The 20073-nt window shown below is 45.5% G+C and overlaps 2 protein-coding genes across 2 annotated transcripts in view; both read left to right on the top strand.

The window, feature by feature from the left end:
• The window catches only part of LOC310634712 (major histocompatibility complex class I-related gene protein-like), a gene marked incomplete at both ends in the record, with an annotated part of 92312 nt that overhangs the window by 52755 nt on the left and 19484 nt on the right, over positions 1-20073 (top strand). The gene's annotated exons all lie outside the window — the stretch shown is intronic.
• Positions 617-18583, top strand: LOC310635917 (major histocompatibility complex class I-related gene protein-like). Its single transcript, XM_083355302.1, has 8 exons — positions 617-712; positions 961-985; positions 4102-4353; positions 7618-7875; positions 9011-9295; positions 10722-10793; positions 13737-13864; positions 15308-18583. Exons 1-8 carry the CDS (start codon positions 665-667, stop codon positions 15506-15508), a joined length of 1269 nt encoding a protein of 422 aa, XP_083211428.1. The 5' UTR covers positions 617-664; the 3' UTR covers positions 15509-18583.

Below are 20073 nucleotides of genomic sequence, written 5' to 3'. Positions count from 1 at the left end.
GGTTAATTGTTCTAACTGTCAGGAAGTTTCTCCTTAGTTCTAGGTTGCTTCTCTCCTTGACTAGTTTCCATCCTTGCTTCTTGTCCTGCCTTTAGGTGCTTTGGAGAATAGCTTGACTCCCTCTTCTTTGTGGTAGCCCCTGAGATATTGGAACACTGCTATCATGTCACCCCTCACCCTTCTCTAGAAGACCTCCAAGGTCCCTTCCAACACCACCACCACCACCATCGTGGTTGTTATTGTTATTATTGATGTGTCCTGGCTGCAGCCAGGGGAAGAGTGGAGGGAATAGGAAAACAGAGGTGGGGAAATCTGGAGTTGGGAGGGTGGGAGGATGGAAAGGGGATCCATCGTAGGATGGAGAGATTGGCATAGCTCCTCCTCCTGGATCTGACTCTTCAAGCAGGGGACTGGCCCAATCGGGCTTAGTTCCCAGCACCGGACAAACCCTGTCAGGTACCACCATAGTCTGGGCCGGCTCTGAAGTTCCCTTCCCCCGTCACCACTCTAAAAACCTCATTTATCGGGTGGCGTCCTGGAGCTCGGCTGATGGGCTGGAGGGGCGGAGAATTGCAGCGGAGCTCCCGGGATGGGGTGTGTCCGGCGGGGCGGAGAGAAAGTGCCCTTAGTTGGGAAAGTCAAATGTCCGGCAGGTTGGAAGAAGATGCCACTATGCCTGGCGTGCCTCTTGGTCCTGGGGTTGGCGCTGGGGCAGTGGTGTAGCGTGGGGGGTGCAGGAGGGGTCGGCCGCACCGGGCGCAACATCTGGGGGGGCGCATAAGATGCATTTTACTTTAATTACATCAGTATTTTCATAACAAACAATACATGTGCTTAGGGGGAAAGGGTTTCTTTAATCTAGTGGAAGAGACTTGAGTGCTAAAATCCACGGGTTAGGGGGTGCAAATTACTTGCCTTGCCCCGGGTGCTGACAACCCACGCTACGCCACTGCGCTGGGGGTCTCCGTGCCCGGGGGCTGCTGCGGTGAGTGGGGTGGGCAGAAGCAGAAACGGAGGGGCAAGAGCCTGTGATGGGCCGGCTTTCTCTCCCCTCCCCTCCCCCTCGCAAGCCGCTTCCTTTCCAGGTGCTTCGCCAAGCCTCGTTAAAAAAACAACTGCTCGGATTTCATTCGGACTCAGTTCGAATTTTCTTTCTGAGAAAGTGAAAAGAGAACGTTCGGAGTGGGGTAGGAAGAGGAGGGGGGCGGAGGAGAGGAAGGATTGGCTCTCGGGCGGTAGGCGGCGGGGGGGGGGGAGGAGAGGAAGTATCAAGGGGGGAGGGGCGCGTGTGCCCTTCCTGGGGTCTCTCTTCCCCCCCCTTTCCCTCTCTCCCCCCCCCCGTCCCAAACTCCTTCGCGCTTCGTTTCAGTCGTTTTAAAGTTTCTTTTGTAATCGGTTCGCGTTTATGTTTCTGGGGAAAAGAGAAAGTGAAAGTGGAAAGGGAATGTACAGAGCGGGGCGGCTGCCGCGGCGATTTCCTGAACAAATTTGTCATCTCGGAAGAGAGAGAGAGAGAGGGAGGGAGGGAGGGAGAGAGAGGGAGAATGTGTGTGTGTGTGTGAAGCAGAAAGGGAGAAAGGCTCGTGTCCTGCCTAATGATGATGATAACTTTATTGTCACTTTGAATGTACACCAATGAAATGAAATTCCGTTGCATACAGCTCTCAAAGGGTCACCACCTCCGATATATACTCCTTGTTCGGGGCCGCTCAAATTTCACATTGTCCATTTTAGTCTCTAGGGAGTGAAGGATGGCAAACAGGACAGATGGAAATGGGGCTCCATGTGGATTAGCCGTCAAATTCGCTTGTATTCTGACAACCTCGCCTTTTTTCCTTTTTCTGATCCTGACTCTTCCACCTTTTCCTTAAAGAGGCCTTGCTTCTTTTCACCCCTGGAGCATGCTGCTGCCGCCACCAACTCCTCCAAAAGCCTCTCTCTCTTCCTCTGGGCCTGCTGACAGCCTCATCCAGTTCCTTTGCTCCATAAGCTCCAGGTCCTCTCCTCCTCTGCCTCCTCTGGAAACAGCCCTGATTTGCAGTAGAATCCATCACTGGGCCAGATCTTACTGCTGGTAGAACAAATTCAAACAGCACCAATGACTTTTAACGGTCTCACCAACAGTTCCAAAACAACTAGAAACTCGCCAGGCCAGCAAAGATTGTCGGTCGTATGTCGTATGTTACCTTAGTTCCACCATGTTGCTCAAACACATTAAAATCTTCCTGATCATGTGGCCTATAGCCCTTACTATCCCTCCCAAAACTATTCTCCTTCAAGAGCCAATGCAGCCGCAGCCATTCCAGGCGCCGCCATCTTAGAACGAGAGAGAGAGAGAGAGAGAGAAGCAGAAAGGGAGAAGGGCTCGTGTCCTGCCTGGGTCTGTCTCTCTCTCTCTCTCCCCCCCAACTTCTTTCCTTCGCGCTTCACTGAGCCTTGCTTAAGAACGTTTGATGTTTCTTTTGTAAACCAGCTCAGCTTTGTATTTCCGAGAAAACGGAGCGAAAGTGAAAATGAAACCTTTGGAGCCCAATCCATTTGCCTGCCCTTTCCCCTTTCCCTCGTGGCCGGGCAAAGGAAGGAGCTCAGCTACCTCAGATTGGACCCTACCCTGATCAGAAAACCTCACTATGGCCTCTGTTTGTGTGTTTGTGTGTGTTGGGGGGGGGGTTGAGGTTGCTTCTCTCGAGACAGTTAGAAATCCCACTCTTTATCAAGGAAACTCCAGGCGAAACGGATTTTGGTGGCTCTCCTTGCCATGGATAAGGGGAGGGGAGGTTGCAATTGAGGTCAGACCACCAGCAGCTGGCTGGTGTTGAAGGAAAACTCTTCATCATGGTTCTGTCTAAGCCGGGAATAAACAACATGGCAACTGCTTTAGAAAGAAGGTTGCAGTTTATTGAAGAGGAGAGCTAGACAAAAAGATGGCTCTGGAAGGAAAGAGAGAGAGAGAGCACATGTAGGGAGTGGGTTTTAGACCTTCTTGAGCCTTTTGTTTGGAGTTGTTCCTGTGGCATGAACTTTGACCTGCGTCTGTGTATGCTGTGTGTGCCTGTCTGGTATTCTGATGGTGGTGGGTTAATCCTATTATGTCCCAAAGGTCGTATCCTGCTTCCCTGGAGCTGTGGCTGGTGACTTAGATTTTCGGTGCAAGGGATTGTTGATTCTAGGGATCTTTCTTCCTAATCCCAGTTTCCTGACTCAGAAAGACAAGATTATCACATCTGCAATTCTGCAGACTTGGTTTCTGTTTGGGACAGAAAGACTTAGGGGTGGGATTGGTTTCTGCTTTTTAAATCCTTTAGGGAAATATATTCTGCCTTTTAATATTTCCAAAAATATTTCTTTCTTTAGGGGGAGGGACTGACTTCCCACACTGCGAACCCCGAAGGTTCAGAGGGGCTATAGGGGTAGTGGGCACCTTAACCAGATGTGGACCTGCCCAGATGTTTTCAAAATCAGACAGAAGCTGCTGGGAACTTCTTTGTCTTTAAAGGCATGGGCCTTACTACTACTACTACTACTACTACTACTACTAATATTACTGGTAGAGTTGGAAGGAACCTTGGAGGTCTTTTAGTCCAACCCCCTGCTCAGGCAAGAAACCCTATAACATTTCAGACAAATGGCTGTCCAGTCTCTTCTTAAAAACTTCCAGCGTTGGAGCATTCACAACTTCTGGAGGCAGGTTGTTCCAATGATTAATTGATCTCATTGTCAGGAAATTTCTCCTTAATTTTAGGTTGCTTCTCTCCTTGATTACTTTCCATCCATTGCTTCTTGTCCTGCCTTCTGCTGCTTTGGAGAATAGCTGGACTACCTCTTCTTTGTGGCAACCTCTGAGATATTGGAATACTGCTGTCATGTCACCCCTCATCCTTCTCTTCATTAAACTAGACATACCCAATTCCAGCCACAGTCCTTTATATGTCTCTGTACGCTTTCTAGAGTCTCACCATCTTTTCTCCCAAGCACAGCCGAAAGAGGTTAGACCACTTGTTCTGGTGGCAGTGTGGGGAGGGGGACAATAAAATGTGAAAATAAAATGTTGGGCTGGAGCTGCAGCGCGGACCCCCTAATTCTACCCTTCTCCCTTACCAGGCTCTCCCTCACACTCCCTACGTTATTCCTACCTGTGTTTGTCAGTGCCCAGCCAGGGGCTGCCCCATTTCTCCATTAGAGGCTACCTGGATGACCAGCCCATCGCTCACTATGACACCCTCACCAGGAAGATGAAGTCTTTTGTGCCCTGGTTGGAGGAGGGGAAGGAGGAGAAGAAGGCATTTCAAGATCTTGAGTGGGTGATTGGAATCGACCTGGAGAAGTTATCCAAACTGGACAACCAGACTGGAGGTGAGCAGAAGCAGTTTCACTTTTGGCCTCCAGTGCCTGCCTGGGGCGTAATAGTGACCTTTTCTTTCCTGTAAAGGAAAGACACCCCACTCCCCACCCCCTGATCCCCAATTATCTCCCTCACCTAGACATTCTACACAGCCCGATGTTGGAAGGGACCTTGGAGGTCATCTAGTCCAACCCCCTGCAGGAAACCCTATACCATTTCAGACAATGGCTGTCCAGTCTCTTCTTAAAAACTTCCAGTGTTGGAGCATTCACAGCTTCTTGAGGCAGGAGGAATCCTAGACCCTTTTCATTCACACCCAGCCCATCACTCACTTTGACAGCCAAACCAGGAAGGTGGAGAGTCTGGTGTCCTGGATGGAGGAGGTGAAGGAGGTGATCTTTCTGCCTGTTAAGTGGGACTTCAGGAGTGAGTGGAGAATTTGTCAAAACTCAACAACCTCACTGAAGGTGAGAAGAGGCCCTACCACATTTGATGTCTAGGTTAGATTTTCTTTCCTGCAAAGGTATGACCCCCACCCCCCATCCTCACTCACATTTTCTCCCACACTTTAGACATTCTTCATATTCCGGCCCCTACCCAAAAAGAGTTAATTGCAGGGATCACTAAAAGTTTCATTTAATTTTGTAGCTAAGATTGTTGGATGAGCAGGCACAAAAACAGCCAGGGAAGTGATTGAAGCTTGGGAAACAGGCCCCTTGTCAGTCAACAGGAATGCTGATTTACCACCAGCGTATCAAGTACTTAGGAGGCAAAGGCTGGGGAACACAAGCAAACAACAGCTAATGACATAAAAGTCAGCCATCAACACACCCAAATCAACATCTAAAAAGCCACACAGAACAGGGACTGTAAATACCCCATACAGAATAGTGCACACTCTGCTAGAGAGGTTCCCTGAAGGACTCCAGCATGAGTGTGAAAGCTTGGAAGGAAAAACTCATTTTTGATCACTACGATGTAAAAAAAGATGGTGAGACTCTAGAAAGAGTGCAGAGAAGAGCAACAAAGATGATCAGGGGACTGTGGGCTAAAACATACAGTGGTGCTCCAGTTGTTTTGGGATTGCACCCAAGATGCCTATTATTATTGGTACTACCCTTGCTTGCCTTTGCCACATCTTTCTATTTCTATTTGTAGGTCTTTGTATTTTGTTATCTTCTCCAGTTCTTTCTTGTCTATTCTGCTGTCTCCAGGCACTGCCATGTCTACTATCCAGACTTTTTTGTCTTTCTTATCGATAATTGTTAAGTCCGGTGTGTTGTGTTGCAGGTGCTTGTCTGTTTGAATGCTGAAGTATTATTATTATTATTATTATTATTATTATTATTATTATTATTATTATTATTATTATTATTGTTGTTGTTGTTGTTGTTGTTGTTGTTGTTGTTGTTGTTGTTGTTGTTGTTGTTGTTGTTACTGTTGTTGTTGTTATTTCCAGATTACATCAGTTTCCTCTCTATGAGATTAAGAGAGGAAGGAGAGATTGGGGCTCCCTCTGCTGGCCAGATGAGGGCAGGGTTCCTTGCCTGAGATTCCTTAATGGCCCCAATGAAAGGGGAAAAGCGCCTGAGGAGAGGAATACAAGCTAGTCCTCGAATTACAACAACATTTAGTGACCGTTGTTAAGATATTTAAAATTTAATAGGTGGAGCAGTGAAGGGTTGGACAAATGAATAATAACACACAGTTATAGCTGATCGATTAAAGAGAGCTGGCCACTGCCTGAGGGAATCTGAGCTGTGATTGGTTGCCTGGAGTGAAAAGGGGGAGGTTCTTGATTTACCTGACGATGCTCCTGTTTGCCGCTCTTAACTGTAAATATATTTATATAAAACTTCAAATTCTTGTCAGCGTCTTTGACTCTATTTGGACCCTGGCTGCGTAATTCCCTGACATGACCGTTTTTCACAGTTATGACCATTTCAGCATCCCCAGGGTCATGTGATTCACACTCAGATGCTTGACAACTTGTTCCTATTTATGACGGTTGCAGTGAGATCCCCTTTTGCGACCTTCTGACAAGCAAAATCAACGGGGAAAGCCAGATTAACAACGATGTTACTACAGGGAGTCCTCGACTTAAAACATTTCATTTAGTGACTAGAATAGAACTAAAACAGCATTGGAAAAAGTAACTGTTTTTCACACTTAACTATCATTGCAGCACCCCCATGGTCACATGATCAAAATTCAGACAGTTGGCAACAGACTCATATTGATGATGGTTGCAGTGTCCCAGAGTCATGGGATTCCCTTTTGGGATCTTCTGACCAGCAAAATGAAAGGGGAAGCCAGATTCACTTAACAACTATGTTACTAATTTAACAACTGCAGTAAACTTAATTTTGTTGTGAGTTACACAATGACAATAACGATATTCTATTCTATTCTGTTCTGTTCTATTCATTTCCCATCTGTTCTGTTCTATTAAATTCTATGCTATGCTATTCTAATTTTCCATCTACCGTATTCTGTTCTGTTCTATTCTATTCTAATTTTCCATCTATTCTATTCTATTCTATTCTATTCTATTCTATTCTATTCTATTCTATTCTATTCTATTCTATTCTATTCTATTCTATTCTATTCATTTTTCCATCTATTTTGTTCTGTTGTTGTATTCTAATTTTACATCTCTTTTGTTCTATTCTATTCTATTCTATTCTATTCTATTCTATTCTATTCTATTCTATTCTATTCTATTCTATTCTATTCATTTTCCATCTATTCTTCTCTATTCTAATATTTCTATTCTATTCTATTCTATTCTATTCTATTCTATTCTATTCTATTCTATTCTATTCTATTCTATTCTATTCTATTCTATTCTATTCTTTCACTTAACAAATGTGACAAGAAAGGTCATAAAACAGGGCAAAACTCACTTAACCAATTTCTCAATTAACAATATAAATTTGGGGCTCAGTTGTGGTCATAAGTTACTTAAAACATAAAGATCTGAGCTCCATTTCTGCACCCAACTGGAGGAGTTTCCTTCCATTCTTAGCACTTAACCACTGGCTCATTTAGCGACAGAAAATTTTGGCTCCATCATAGTTGTATGTCAAGGACCACCTTTAATTTAACAACTGCTGTGGTTCACTTATCAAAGGTGGCAAGAAAAGTGGTAAAATGGGGCGGAACTCAACCAATTTCTCACGTAGCTACATAAATTTTGGGCCCAATTGTTGTCGTAAGTGGAGGACTACCTATACTAGATCCTTCTCATCTATTCCTCTTTGGATCTCTTTTAGAGCTTCATACCTGGCAGGCAATTGTGGGCTGTGAAGATGGGAACAATGACACATTTTTCCACTATGGCTATGATGGGGTGGACTTCCTCAGCTTCAAGAAGGAGAGATGGGTGGCAGGTCAGCCCCAGGCCGAGAAGGTCAAGGAGGAGTGGGAACATGATCCAGAGTGGTCCCAGAAAAGTATTTTTTACCTGAACAATTGCATCAAGTTGCTGCAGAGGTACCTGTCCTACAGGAAGGAGGCTCTGGAGAAGACAGGTGAGTGACCAAATATCAATAGCACTTAGATGTATATACTGCTTCATATCGCTTTACACCCCTCTCTGAGTGGTTTACAGAGTCAGCATCTTGCTCCCGACAATTTGGGTCCTCATTTTTACTGACTTCGGTACTGACCCTTTTCTGCTATTAAATTACCTGGCCAGAAAATCCTGGGAATTGTGTTGCTGCGTTTTCTGCAGAGCTCCCAGCACAACCCTCCCCACATAGATAGATAGATAGATAAGATAGATTAGATGGATGGATGGATAGATAGAGAACTGTCACTTTACTGTATTTTGGCACTTTTACAGCACTACCTATTAGATAATTCTCCCAGAAAGAAAACATTATTTCACCTTCCTAATAGATCTACATTATGAAGCTGAAACTATGTTTTCTTTCTGGGAGAATTCCCTTATAGGGCCTCTTTGATACATTTCCTTAAACCAGGGGTGGGCAACCTTAAACACTCAAAGAGCCACTTGGATCCATTTCCCAGAGGGGAAAAAAAAACCACTGGGAGCTGCAAAACCCGTGCGCACACGCAAGTGAGGGAGCTTGATTGAAGAGTTTAATTAAAAAGAAATAGAGGCTGCTGTGTATGAGTTCTCTCTCTCTCTCTCCCCCTCCCTCCCTCTCTCTCCTCCTCTCCCTCTCTCCGATCTTCTGCTCACCTGGCAAGCTGGCTTCACGCTGTTCTCGGACAAGCTGACACACATTCTTATTGGGCTGGCTCTCCTGCCCTGCTTTCTGCTGCTTCCTGCTTCCTGTGGAGACACAGCAAAGGCAGGAGCCCCGCCCAATAAACTTGTCAGCTTCTCCAAAAACAGCATGACACCACTCTCTTTTTTACATACACACACATACACACACACACACACACATACAGAGAGAGAGAGAGAGAGAGAGAGAGAGAGAGAGAGAGAGAGAGAGAGAGAGAAGGGAAGCACAAGTGCCTCTCTCTGTCTCTCTCTCTCTTTGTAAATGGCAGAGGACTGGGAGCCGCAGGAGAAGGCTGAAAGAGCTGCATGTGGCTCCAGAGCTGTGGGCTGCCGACCCGTGCCTTAAACTGATTTCTTTGCTTAATTGGCAATTTTTTCAAGACATCCTTAACTTGCTGCTGTTTCTGCAGAGCCCCCAGTAGGGAAGGTGACCCGCAAGGCCAATGGCAGCCTGGAGGTCCTCATCTGCCAGACCTATGGCTTCTACCCCAAGGAGATCCAGGCCACCTGGACAAGGGGTGGAGAGAACTGGGAACAAGAAACCATCCGGAGGAACGTGGCCCCCAACTCAGATGGGACCTACTATGTCTGGATCAGCATTGAGATCGAACCCAAGGAGAGGGACCGTTACCAGTGTCGCCTGGAGCATGACGGCTTGCAGGAGCCCCTGGTGTTGCCTTTCAAGGAGGAAACAGGTGAAACTGAGCTAAGATGACATGTAGAAGCATCTGTAGAGATTCTCCATCAACCAGATCATGGTTGTCCCAACGTTGCTTTTCAAAAGGCAACCGGGCTTTCTTAGCCACCTTTGGGACATGTAGATGTAGATACTTCAGCATGTTGGAAAGTATAGGGAGAGGAATGTTATGTATCATCACAAACTGGAGAACAGGAAGTATAGTCCTGCATTTAGTCATGAGAGAGAAGTGATTTTTCACAGGCAGGCTGGAAGTGGGTATTTGAGGACAAAGGTATGAAGGTATGATATGGTAAGGTACGGTACGGTAGGTGGTACGGCAGGGTAGGGCATGGTAAGGTACGGTAGGGCAGGGTATGCTATGGTATGGTATGATAGGTTAGACTAGGGTATGGTATGGTATGGAAGAGTAGGGTATGGTATGGTGGGATAGGGTAGGGAAGGGTAGGGTAGGATATGGTAGGGTAGGGTATGGTATGGTGGGATAGACTAGGGAAGGGTAGGGTAGGGTACGCTAGGGTATGGTTCGGTGTAGTAGGTTAAGGTAGGGTAGGGTGGGTAAGTAGTTAGGGTAAGGTAGGGTAGGATGGAATATGGTATGGTACAGTAGGGTGAGGTAGGGTATGTATGGTAAGGTGGGGTAGGCTATGCTATGATAGGGTAGAGTCTGTTAGGGTATGGTAGAGTAGGGTAGGACAGGGCAGGGCAGGGCAGGGCACAGCTTGGTGTGGTATACAGAGGTAGTCCGGGACCTAAGAATGGTTGTTTAACAACCATATGAAACCCCAACAGGCTCAGAAATGGTGCTTTATGGCATATAAAACACTTCTGGCTTTCATAAAATGTTACAACCCTCCCCCCACACATTGATAGATTAGATTAGATTAGATTAGATTAGATTAGATTAGATTAGATAGATAGATAGATAGATAGATAGATAGATAGATAGATAGATAGATAGATAATTGTCACTTTACTGTATTTTTGGTGCTTCCACAGCACTACCTATCAGATAATTCTTCCAAAAAGAAAACATTATTTCACCTTCATAGTAGATCTACTATGTTTTCTTTCTGGGAGAATTCCCTTATAGGGCCTCTTGGATACATTTCCTTAAACTTATTTCTTGGCTTAATTGGCAGTTTCTTCAAGACCTGACTGCTGCCTTAATTGTGGCTCTTCCTTCTGTTGTCTTCTTCTGCCTTCTGCAAACTGCAGGCAGTGCCCCCACCTGGAGTGGGCCCCTCCCCTCTAAGGCTGCAGGGGTCAGAAGGAATGGTTTTGAAGGAAGAGGGGGCTTCCTCCAGGTGGAGGGGGCACTTCCTGGAGGCCAGTGCAGCTTGGGAATGGCTTCCATTGCTCAGCATTTCCGCTTCAGGGAACTCAGCATCTGTCTAATCCAAACCATGTTTCTCCTTCTTTAGCCGCAATATGGTGGAAGATTCTTCTGGGAATTGGGATTGCAAGCTTGGGAGCTGTGTTTCTCTTCTTGATATGTAAGTGAGACAAACAGATCCACTGACTCGCAGTCCTGTGTTGACTTTGCTGGCATGACTTTTTCTGTGTTGACTTTGTTGGTATGGATGAGAGACATCTGCTCTGAGAGTTTCACCTATTCCCCCCCCCCCCAAAAAAAAACCCCTTCCCCACAAACAGCATTTTGAACAAGGGTCAGAAAGGAGGAAGAAACCAAGCAGTCATTTTTCCCCATTTCCTAAAAGTCTCAAAATGTTCCACCTTCCTGTTTGGGAGGGAGCCTCTTTGGCTACAGTTGGCTTACTCCAGAGGAGAAAATATCAGGGGCTCAGGAATCAAAGAAAAGTCCAACAAATGATCTGGGAAGCACCAGAAACCCATAATCTTGCCCCTGAAGAAGAGTTCAGGTAGAAGGTAGGAGTGATGGAGGAAGGGCCCCCTTGTCTTCTCCCTCCCCCCACTTGCACTCACAACTTTTGTTGTTGTTAGCTGCGAAGTCCTGTCTGACCCATCGCAACCCCATGGACAACTTTCCTCCAGGCCTTCCTGTCCTCTACCATCTTCTGGAGTCCATTTAGGCTCACGCCTCCTGCTTCAGTGAGTCCATCCAGCCACCTCATTCTCTGTCGTCCTCTTCTTCTCTTGCCCTCAACCTTTCCCAGCATGAGGCTCTTCTCCAGTGAGTCTTTCCTTCTCCTTAGGTGGCCAAAGGATTTGAGTTTCAGCTTCAGGATCTGGCCTTCTAAAGAGCAGTCAGGGTTGATCTCCTCTAGGACTGACCGGTCTGATCGCCTTGCAGTCCAAGGGACTCGCAGGAGTCTTCTCCAGCACCATAGTTCAAAGGCCTCAATTCTTTGGCGCTCGGCCTTTCTTACGGTCCAACTTTCACTGCCATACATTGCAACTGGGAAGACCATAGCCTTGACTATACGCACCTTTGTTGGCAGCGTGATGTCTCTGGTGTTTAGTGTGCTGTCTAGATTTGCCATGGCTTACCTCCCGAGGAGCAAGCGTCTTTTAATTTCTTGGCTGCAGTCCCCATCTGTGGTGATCTTGGAGCCCAGGAAAATAAAAATCTGTCACTACCACTGCACTCACAGCTGGGGACAGACAATAACAGGGAAGAAAGTCCAGCAGAAGCTGCTGCTTGTGCTGCTGCCAATCAGCACAAGAGACGTGAGACGGAGGAGGGACGTGGGCAGCGTGTCTCCTCAATGGAGCTTCACCAAATGTGGCTCGGTACAAGCTTGTGATTTTCTCAGCAACAGTGAAGAAGGGTCTTGCCGTTTCCTTCTTCCAGGATGTGCCTTTGGACTTGCTTACGATGTAGGCTTCTCTCTTGCCACTCTCAGGAGCAAGCGCTAAATCGATCAGAGCCCAGCCTAGACCTTCGAGATCAGACAGGTCTGCTGTTTTTTTAGTCTATCTAGGTTGCGAATGGGAGTGTAATGATCAAAAGCCTGGAGACTAAAACATATGAAGAACGGCTGCAGGACTTGAGTCTGGCTAGTCTAAAGACAAGAAGAAACAGGGGTGACCTGAGAGCAGCGTTCGTGTATCTGAGAGGCTGCCACAAAGAAGAAGGGGGTCAAGCTATTCTTCAAACTGCCAGAGGGCAAGATGAGAAACAACGATTGGAAACTGTCCAAAGAGAGAAGCAACCTGGAATTAAGGAGACATTTCCTAACAGTGAGGACAATTAACCAGTGGAACAATCTGCCTCCAGAAATTGTGGCCGCTCCATCACTTTTTAAAAGACTGGACAGTCACTTGTCTGAAATGGTATAAGTTCTCCTGGTTGAGCAGGGGGCTGGACTAGAAGACCTGGAAGGTTCTATTCTATTCTATTCTATTCTATTCTATTCTATTCTATTCTATTTTATTCTATTCTATTCTATTCTATTCTATTCTATTCTATTCTATTCTATTCTATTCTATTCTATTATTCTATTCTATTCTATTCTATTCTATTCTATTCTATTCTATTCTATTCTATTCTATTCTATTCTATTCTATTCTATTCTATCTGTTCTGTTCTGTTCTATTCTATTCTATTCTATTCTATTCTATTCTATTCTATTCTATTCTATTCTATTCTATTCTATTCTATTCTATTCTATTCTATTCTATTCTATTCTGTTCATTTTCCATCTATTTTGTTCTATTCTATTCTATTCTATTATTCTATTCCTATTCTATTCTATTCTATTCTATTCTATTCTATTCTATTCTATTCTATTCTATTCTATTCTATTATCTGTTCTGTTCTATTCTATTCTATTCGTTCTGTTCTATTTCCTGTTATTCTATTCTATTCTATTCTATTCTATTCTATTCTATTCTATTCTATTCTATTCTATTCTATTCTATTCTATTCTATTCATTCTGTTCTATTTCCTGTTATTCTATTCTATTCTATTCTATTCTATTCTATTCTATTCTATTCTATTCTATTCTATTCTATTCTATTCTATTCTATTCTATTCTATTCTATTCTATTCTGTTTCCTGTTCTATTCTATTCTATTCTATTCTATTCTATTCTATTCTATTCTATTCCATTCCATCCCATCCCATCCCATCCCATCCCATCCCATCCCATCCCATCCCATTCCGTCTTCTACCAATAACAGAATTCCCTAAGGTTTAGCATAATTGCATAAAAGTCACTAGCAAAATAACAGAGTTGCAAGGGACCTTGGAGATCTTCTAGTCCAACCCCCTGCTCAGGCAGGAGACTCTATACCTTTTCAGACAAATGGTTGTCCAATGTCTTGTTAAAAGCTTCCAGTGTTGGAGCACCCACAGCTTCTGGAGACAGGTGGTTCCACTGGTTAATGAGCCCTTGTGGCTCAGTGGCTAGAATGCAGTATTGCAGCATGAGTCCTTCTCTATCTGAGGCAGGAGCTTCTGCCCCCGCCCCAAAAAATTAACCCTCTGTCCTCTCTTTTTGCCATCTATCAGACAAGTGTTGGAAACATAAAACTTCGCCTGGTGACTTTCCTTTAGTAAATGTTTCTGTTTCCTCTACTTCTGGCACAGAAGATGAGATTCAACCAGAATCATTGCCCCAATCTGAAGTAAGCTTGGAGGTGAGTCTGACTGTGGCTGAAGTCTATGTGAGATGCAAAACTCCAGGCTTGGGAAATACCCAAGAGCCAAGACTATTAAGGTGTTAGGTGGGGGAACATTCACCCCCAAAGTCATTCTAATCTAAGGCAACCATGAAAGGGATTGTGGGCTGCTTGGGACTCCTCTGGGGCTCAGCCCCTCCAGCTGGAGACCCTGTGATTGGCTGCTCTGCAGGGAAGATCCAGTCCATCTCAGTCTCTCACACCCATCAGCTCTGAGGGAGGAGAAGGAGACGGGGAAGGAGCCAGGAAGAGGAGCTGGAGCTGGGGTCACTATGGGGAAATGGGGGGTTTCTATCCAAAAAGGACTGGAAGGGAGGGAGAGAAGGGAGGGAAGGAGGGAGGATGGCAAAACAAAGGGTGGCAGAGTGTGTGTGTGTGTGTGTGTGTGTTTGTATGTCCAGGAAAAAGCTCCCTGGAGATGGTGAGCTGCAAGGATAAATTCTGTGAGATGAGCGTCATACAAGTTGATAGATAGATAGACAGACAAACAGGCAGACAGACAGTCAGTTAGATAGATGACAGATGATAGATGATTGACACAGGCAGACATAGATAACTGAGGTGATAGAAAATGATAGATGCATAGATAAATAGATGATAAAGATAGATAGATAGATGGAAGACAGGTGATAGGTAATAGAATGATAGCTAAGTGATAGATGATAGAATGAGATAGATAGATAGATAGATAGATATAGATAGATATAGATATAGATTTGAAGACAATAGACAGGTGATAGGTGATAGAATGAGATAGATAGATAGATAGATAGATAGATAGATAGATAGATAGATAGATAGATAGATAGATGGATAGATGGAAGACAGGTGATAGGTAATAGAATGATAGATAAGTGATGATAGAATGAGAGATATATAGATTTGAAGACAATAGACAGGTGAGGTGATAGAATGATAGAGATAGATAGATAGATAGATAGATAGATAGATAGATAGATAGATAGATGACAGGTGATAGACAGATAGATAACAGTGAGGTGAGAATGTGATAGATACATGTATAGATAGATAAATAGATATAGAGATAGACTTGACAAGCAGACAGACAATAAATAGGCAATAGATAGATAGATAGATAGATAGACAGACAGACAGACAGACAGACAGATAGATAGGAACTTTGGGGAAGAAGTGAGGATTCCCCCCTCCCAACACCTACATCAGGAGCTGTTTATATTAAGCCTCTTTGGTTGCTTTCCTTCATCTCTGTCACGGTTGAGGTGAGGATGACTGAGATCTAATAAGGACTCATGCCTTGAGCAGACGGTTCAAGACCTCCAAGGCCCCTTCCAGCCCTATGATTCTAATTGGAGGACAAGGGAAAAAAAACATTGTCAGTATAAATTTGGGTTTTGATGTCTTCATTTTCTCTCTTTGCAGGACAGGGCATCGTGTGAACCGTTATGGCCCCAGAGGGTTCTTGAAGACCCTGAGTCAACATTGCGCAGGCGAGAAGGGAAGCAACGGAAGCTCGAAAGGTCTCAGTCGTGGGCTGGGAACTTGGAGGCTCTGGGCGAAGCAGGAGTAACACGGTCAATATTGAGTCCGCGGTCATTGCCAAAATGGAAGGACGTGGCCTGAATATATAAAGAAAGATACACAGAGCTTAACTGATGAGGGAAGATGGCCTCCTCCTTCTTCTTCATATTTGTAGCCAAGCCTTGGAAAGTGAAGAGATTCAGGACATCTCCCCCCCCCCCCGCACCCTTTTCTTTCCTCTTGAAATGGTTAAATTGCCAGGTTTTGCTGCTGACTGCTGAAGCTGCTCTTCAGAGTAGGGCAAAAGGTGGGAATAAGGCATCCGGGCCTTATAGGAATGGAAAGCTGACAAAAGGAACCAGAGGAGGTGTCAAATGTCTATGGAGATCCTCAGTCATCCAGGTCACAATGGTTCCAAAGATGCTTTTTCGGGAGGCAACTGGACTTTTTTTGTTTTTCTTTGAAGACGTTTCGCTTCTCATCCAAGAAGCTTCTTCAGCTCTGCCTGGATGGTGGGGAATGGAAGATGTAAATAGTCTATATCCTTCACTCAACGACTTTCTGAAAGAATGCAAATTAACCAGCTGTCTGCAAGGAGTATAAATCTTTCCATTCCCCACCATCCAGTCAGAGCTGGAGAAGCTTCTTGGATGAGAAGCAAATCGTCTTCAAAGAAAAACAAGATAGTCCAGTTGCCTCCTGAAATAGCACTTTTGGGACAGAAGAAGGTTGCAACACTCAACTTGGCTCAGAACAGGAATTTTGGTGCGAAGAATGGTGAGACACTTGAACCCTGCTGGTGCTGAGCCTTCCAAGGTCTTCTCCATCCCTCTGAGGGACCTGGCATCTTTATGTGGGACTCTAATGACCAACAAGATCATTTAACAACCTTTAGCGGCAGACCCAGGATTGCTGTCATTAAGCGAAGGACTCTATTAGGATATTGAATTTGGTAGCTGGAACAGTAAGGTGTACAATAGGCCACAACACACAATTGTAACTGATCAGTTAGAGAGTGCTGACTCATGCATGAGGCAATCTACACTATGATTGGTTGCTGTAGATGTAAAGGGGGAATTTCCCTTCCCCCCTCTCATTTTTTCTTCTGTATTTGTTTTCTTGGTTATCCATAGTATGCAATAGTGGCGAATATCTGTAGCTCAGGTTTACAATGAGGGTGAAAGTTCATTCTCTGAGCTTGTGGGTTGGTTTCTGAAAATGTTTCATTACCGGGCTACTGTAGGTAACATCTTTTGTGGTGTTTAGAGGACATCTGTGTCAGTGCTGTTCTGTTTATAAGGGCCTCAGGTGTGGGTGTGTCAAGTGAGGGTCTTGTGATCGGTCAGGTTTGATCATCAAAGAGATGCTTGTGATGGGTCAATGTAATGGAATTGTTTGTGGAATGCCAGATTTGATGAACTCATGAGCATGGTGGGTGGTAGTGTGGCCAATGATTTCAGTGTTGCTCCAATTCGACTGGAGCAACACTAACACCAAACAACACCATTTCGATTGGAGCAACACTAACACTAAACAACACCAGTTCGATTGGAGCAACACTAAAATCATCGGCCACACACACCCCTGCCACACTCGTGAGTTCATCAAAGCCCAGTACTCCCACAAGCCATTCCATCAACAGACACCTTGAACTGCAACCAGCCTACAAACCTCTCAGAATCCAAATCAACCTCACAGCCAACCGGAGGCAACACCAACCCATACAAGCCCCCTCCCCCTAGCAGTTCACCTTCTGATGACCCTGGGCTGATGTAAACTCCCCATCACAACACCCACACCTGAAGTCCTTATAAACAGAAAAGCACTGACACAGATATCCCTTAAAAGCCGCTGAAAATGTTACCTAGCCTGGTAACGAAACCAACCCACAAGCTCTGAGAATGAACCTTCGCCCTTATCCATAGCAGTCTCAGATGACTTCGCTGACATCAAAGTTCAAAAGCTTCCATACAGTACTCTTCTTACACCAAGTGCCGTTCAAAATGAAAAAAAAAAGATCTGGGAATTCAGGAGCGTAATTCTCAGGACTTGCCTTTAGGGCAGAATCAATCCATGTGTCTGTTCCTGATAGCCAGTCTAGAGTGACATGAAATACCTTCTCAAGGCCTGGTGTTACTAGCCTCAAAGCTCAGAGATAGTCATTTTGAAAAGGCAACCTGTGGGGCTCAAGGTGCTGGTGATGACCTATAAAGCCCTAAATGGCGAGGGTCCGGGATATTTGAGGGAACACCTGCTGCCAGCATCAAGCTCCCTTCGTCCAGTGCGCTCCCACAGGGAGGGTCTTCTCAGGGTGCCGCCGGTTAAAGATTGCCGGCGGGTAACACCCAGGGGTAGGGCCTTCTCAGTGGGTGCACCTGCCCTGTGGAACCAACTGCCTGCGGAGCTTAGGACTGCCCCCAACCTCCGTTCATTCCGCCGGGACCTGAAGACCTGGCTCTTCGAGCTCTCTGGCCCAGGCTGAGAATTTTTTAATTTTAATTTTAACTCTGTTTTTTATTTTTCTCAGGGTTTTATTTAATCTTTTTTAATTTGTTTTAACGTTTGTACTGACTTTCTTTTAAATGCCCTGTAAACCGCCCTGAGTCCTTCCAGAAAGGGCGGTATATAAATTTAAATAAATAAATAAATAAATAAATAAATATTGCTCCGTTTCTGAGGATCCTTAAGGAGAAGAGAGGAAGTGAGGTGGCTAGAGAAGAAGTTCTCATAATGTCCTTTCTGCTTTTATCACTCTTACAGTTGTAACTATAGGTCACACCCTCGACACATTTCAATGTGCTCTCTGTGGGGGTGCTTTTGAAGGGCATCCAGAAGCTTCAGCTGGTGTAAAATACAGTGTCACAGGCACTTGTGTGTGCATCTAGATCAGTGGATGTTACACTTCTGCTCTTTGAGCTGCGTAGGTTACCAGTTTCCTTCCAAGTTGAAGTCAAGGTGCTGATAAAAGTCTTATGAAGTCTTCCATTGCAGGGTGGAGTTAGTTGACGGACTATGTCTCCCTGCTTACAACCATCCATCCCTTCAGGTTCAGTGGATTAGCGGGTCCTGTCCAGTGAGAAATGTCATCTGACAGGACCCAGGAGTTTTTCATGCTGAGGAACCCATCTTCTAGAACAGACATGTCAAACACAAGGCCCGGGGGCCGGATCCGGCCTGCGAAGTGGTTTCATGCGGCCCGCGAAGCCATCCTGGAAACAGTGAGGGACCGGCCCCTGCTGCCTTGGCCCTGGCCCAGAGACCCTCCTTCTGCCAGAGACCATCAGATCTGTCCTACTCCTGCCCAGGCCCCCATGTAGATGTAGAGCTGGCCATGCCCACCCAGTAGGCCATACGCACTCTAGCCACGCCCACCCAGTAGGCCACGCCCACCCTGGTCATACCCACCTGGCCCCTTGAGGGCAACCGCAATGCTGATGTGGCCCTCAATGAAATTGAGTTTGACACCCCGTTCTAGAACATCATTGTCCCTGAGGTCAGACCAGTCCTGACCTTAGCGGTCTTTTGGAAGGACCTGAATAATAATAAACCTTTATTGTCAAAGTACAACATGTGTACATTGAGATTAGCTGAGCCTCCCCCTGTGCTCTCTCCCCCCAACACACAGTGACAACAAACCCTCCATCCCACCACACTATGTGAACCAACTACACCACACACGGGCCTCCCAAGTCAACTCTGCATAAGATTACATCCCATTCAAAAGCCTAACAGCCCACGGATTAAAGCTATTCTTCAGCCTGTTGGTACGGCTGGCTATATTCCTATATCTCCTACCGGATGGTAGGAGAGTAAAGAGATACCGTCCAGGGTGTGAGTCATCCCTGAGAATCTTCCTCACTCTTCCAAGGCAACGAGCCCTGGCGATGTCATCCAGTGGTGTCAGGGAACAGCCCACAATGTCTTGTGCTGTGCTCACTACCCTCTGTAATACTTTCCTATCCGCGGCTGTCAGACCGGCATACCAAACCACAATACCATATGAGAGGACGCTCTCTATGGTAGACCGGTAAAAGAGGGTCATTAGCTGTTGTTCTACCCTGTTCTTCCGCAAGATCCTAAGAAAGTGAAGCCTCTGTTGGGCCTTTCTAGCCACCTGGGTTGTGTTAACTTTCCAGGTCAGATCTTCACAGAGGTAGACTCCCAGAAATTTAAAGGAGGGAACTCTCTCTACACAGTCCTCCCCGATGTAAAGTGGGGCAGGTTCCTCTTTTTTTCTCCGGAAGTCTAACACCATCTCTTTCGTCTTGCTGATGTTTAGGTGCAAGTTGTTGTTACTACACCATATGGATAGTTTTTGTACCTCCGCCCTATATGCTGTCTCATCCCCACCTGTAATAAGACCCACCACAGTTGTATCATCTGCGAACTTGATTATCGCAGTGGATGGGTCAGATGATACACAATCATAAGTGTATAAAGAGTACAGGTAGGGGCTAAGCACACAGCCCTGTGGCGTGCCGGTGCAAAGCTTCAGGGGGGTGGACAAAGCAGACCCGACCCTCACTGTTTGTACCCGATCCCTAAGAAAGTCTTGAATCCAATCGCAGATAGCGGGGGAGAATTTCAAGTCAGTCAGCTTCTCGATGAGAATGCTCGGCAAAATGGTGTTAAAAGCCGAGCTGTAGTCAACAAAAAGCATCCTGACG

The sequence above is a fragment of the Vipera ursinii genome (genome assembly GCF_947247035.1).
Source record: "Vipera ursinii genome assembly, chromosome: 2".
Lineage (NCBI taxonomy): Eukaryota > Metazoa > Chordata > Lepidosauria > Squamata > Viperidae > Vipera > Vipera ursinii.
The sequence above is the reverse complement of the archived record's forward strand: the minus strand, read 5'-3'. Positions and strand labels throughout refer to the sequence as shown.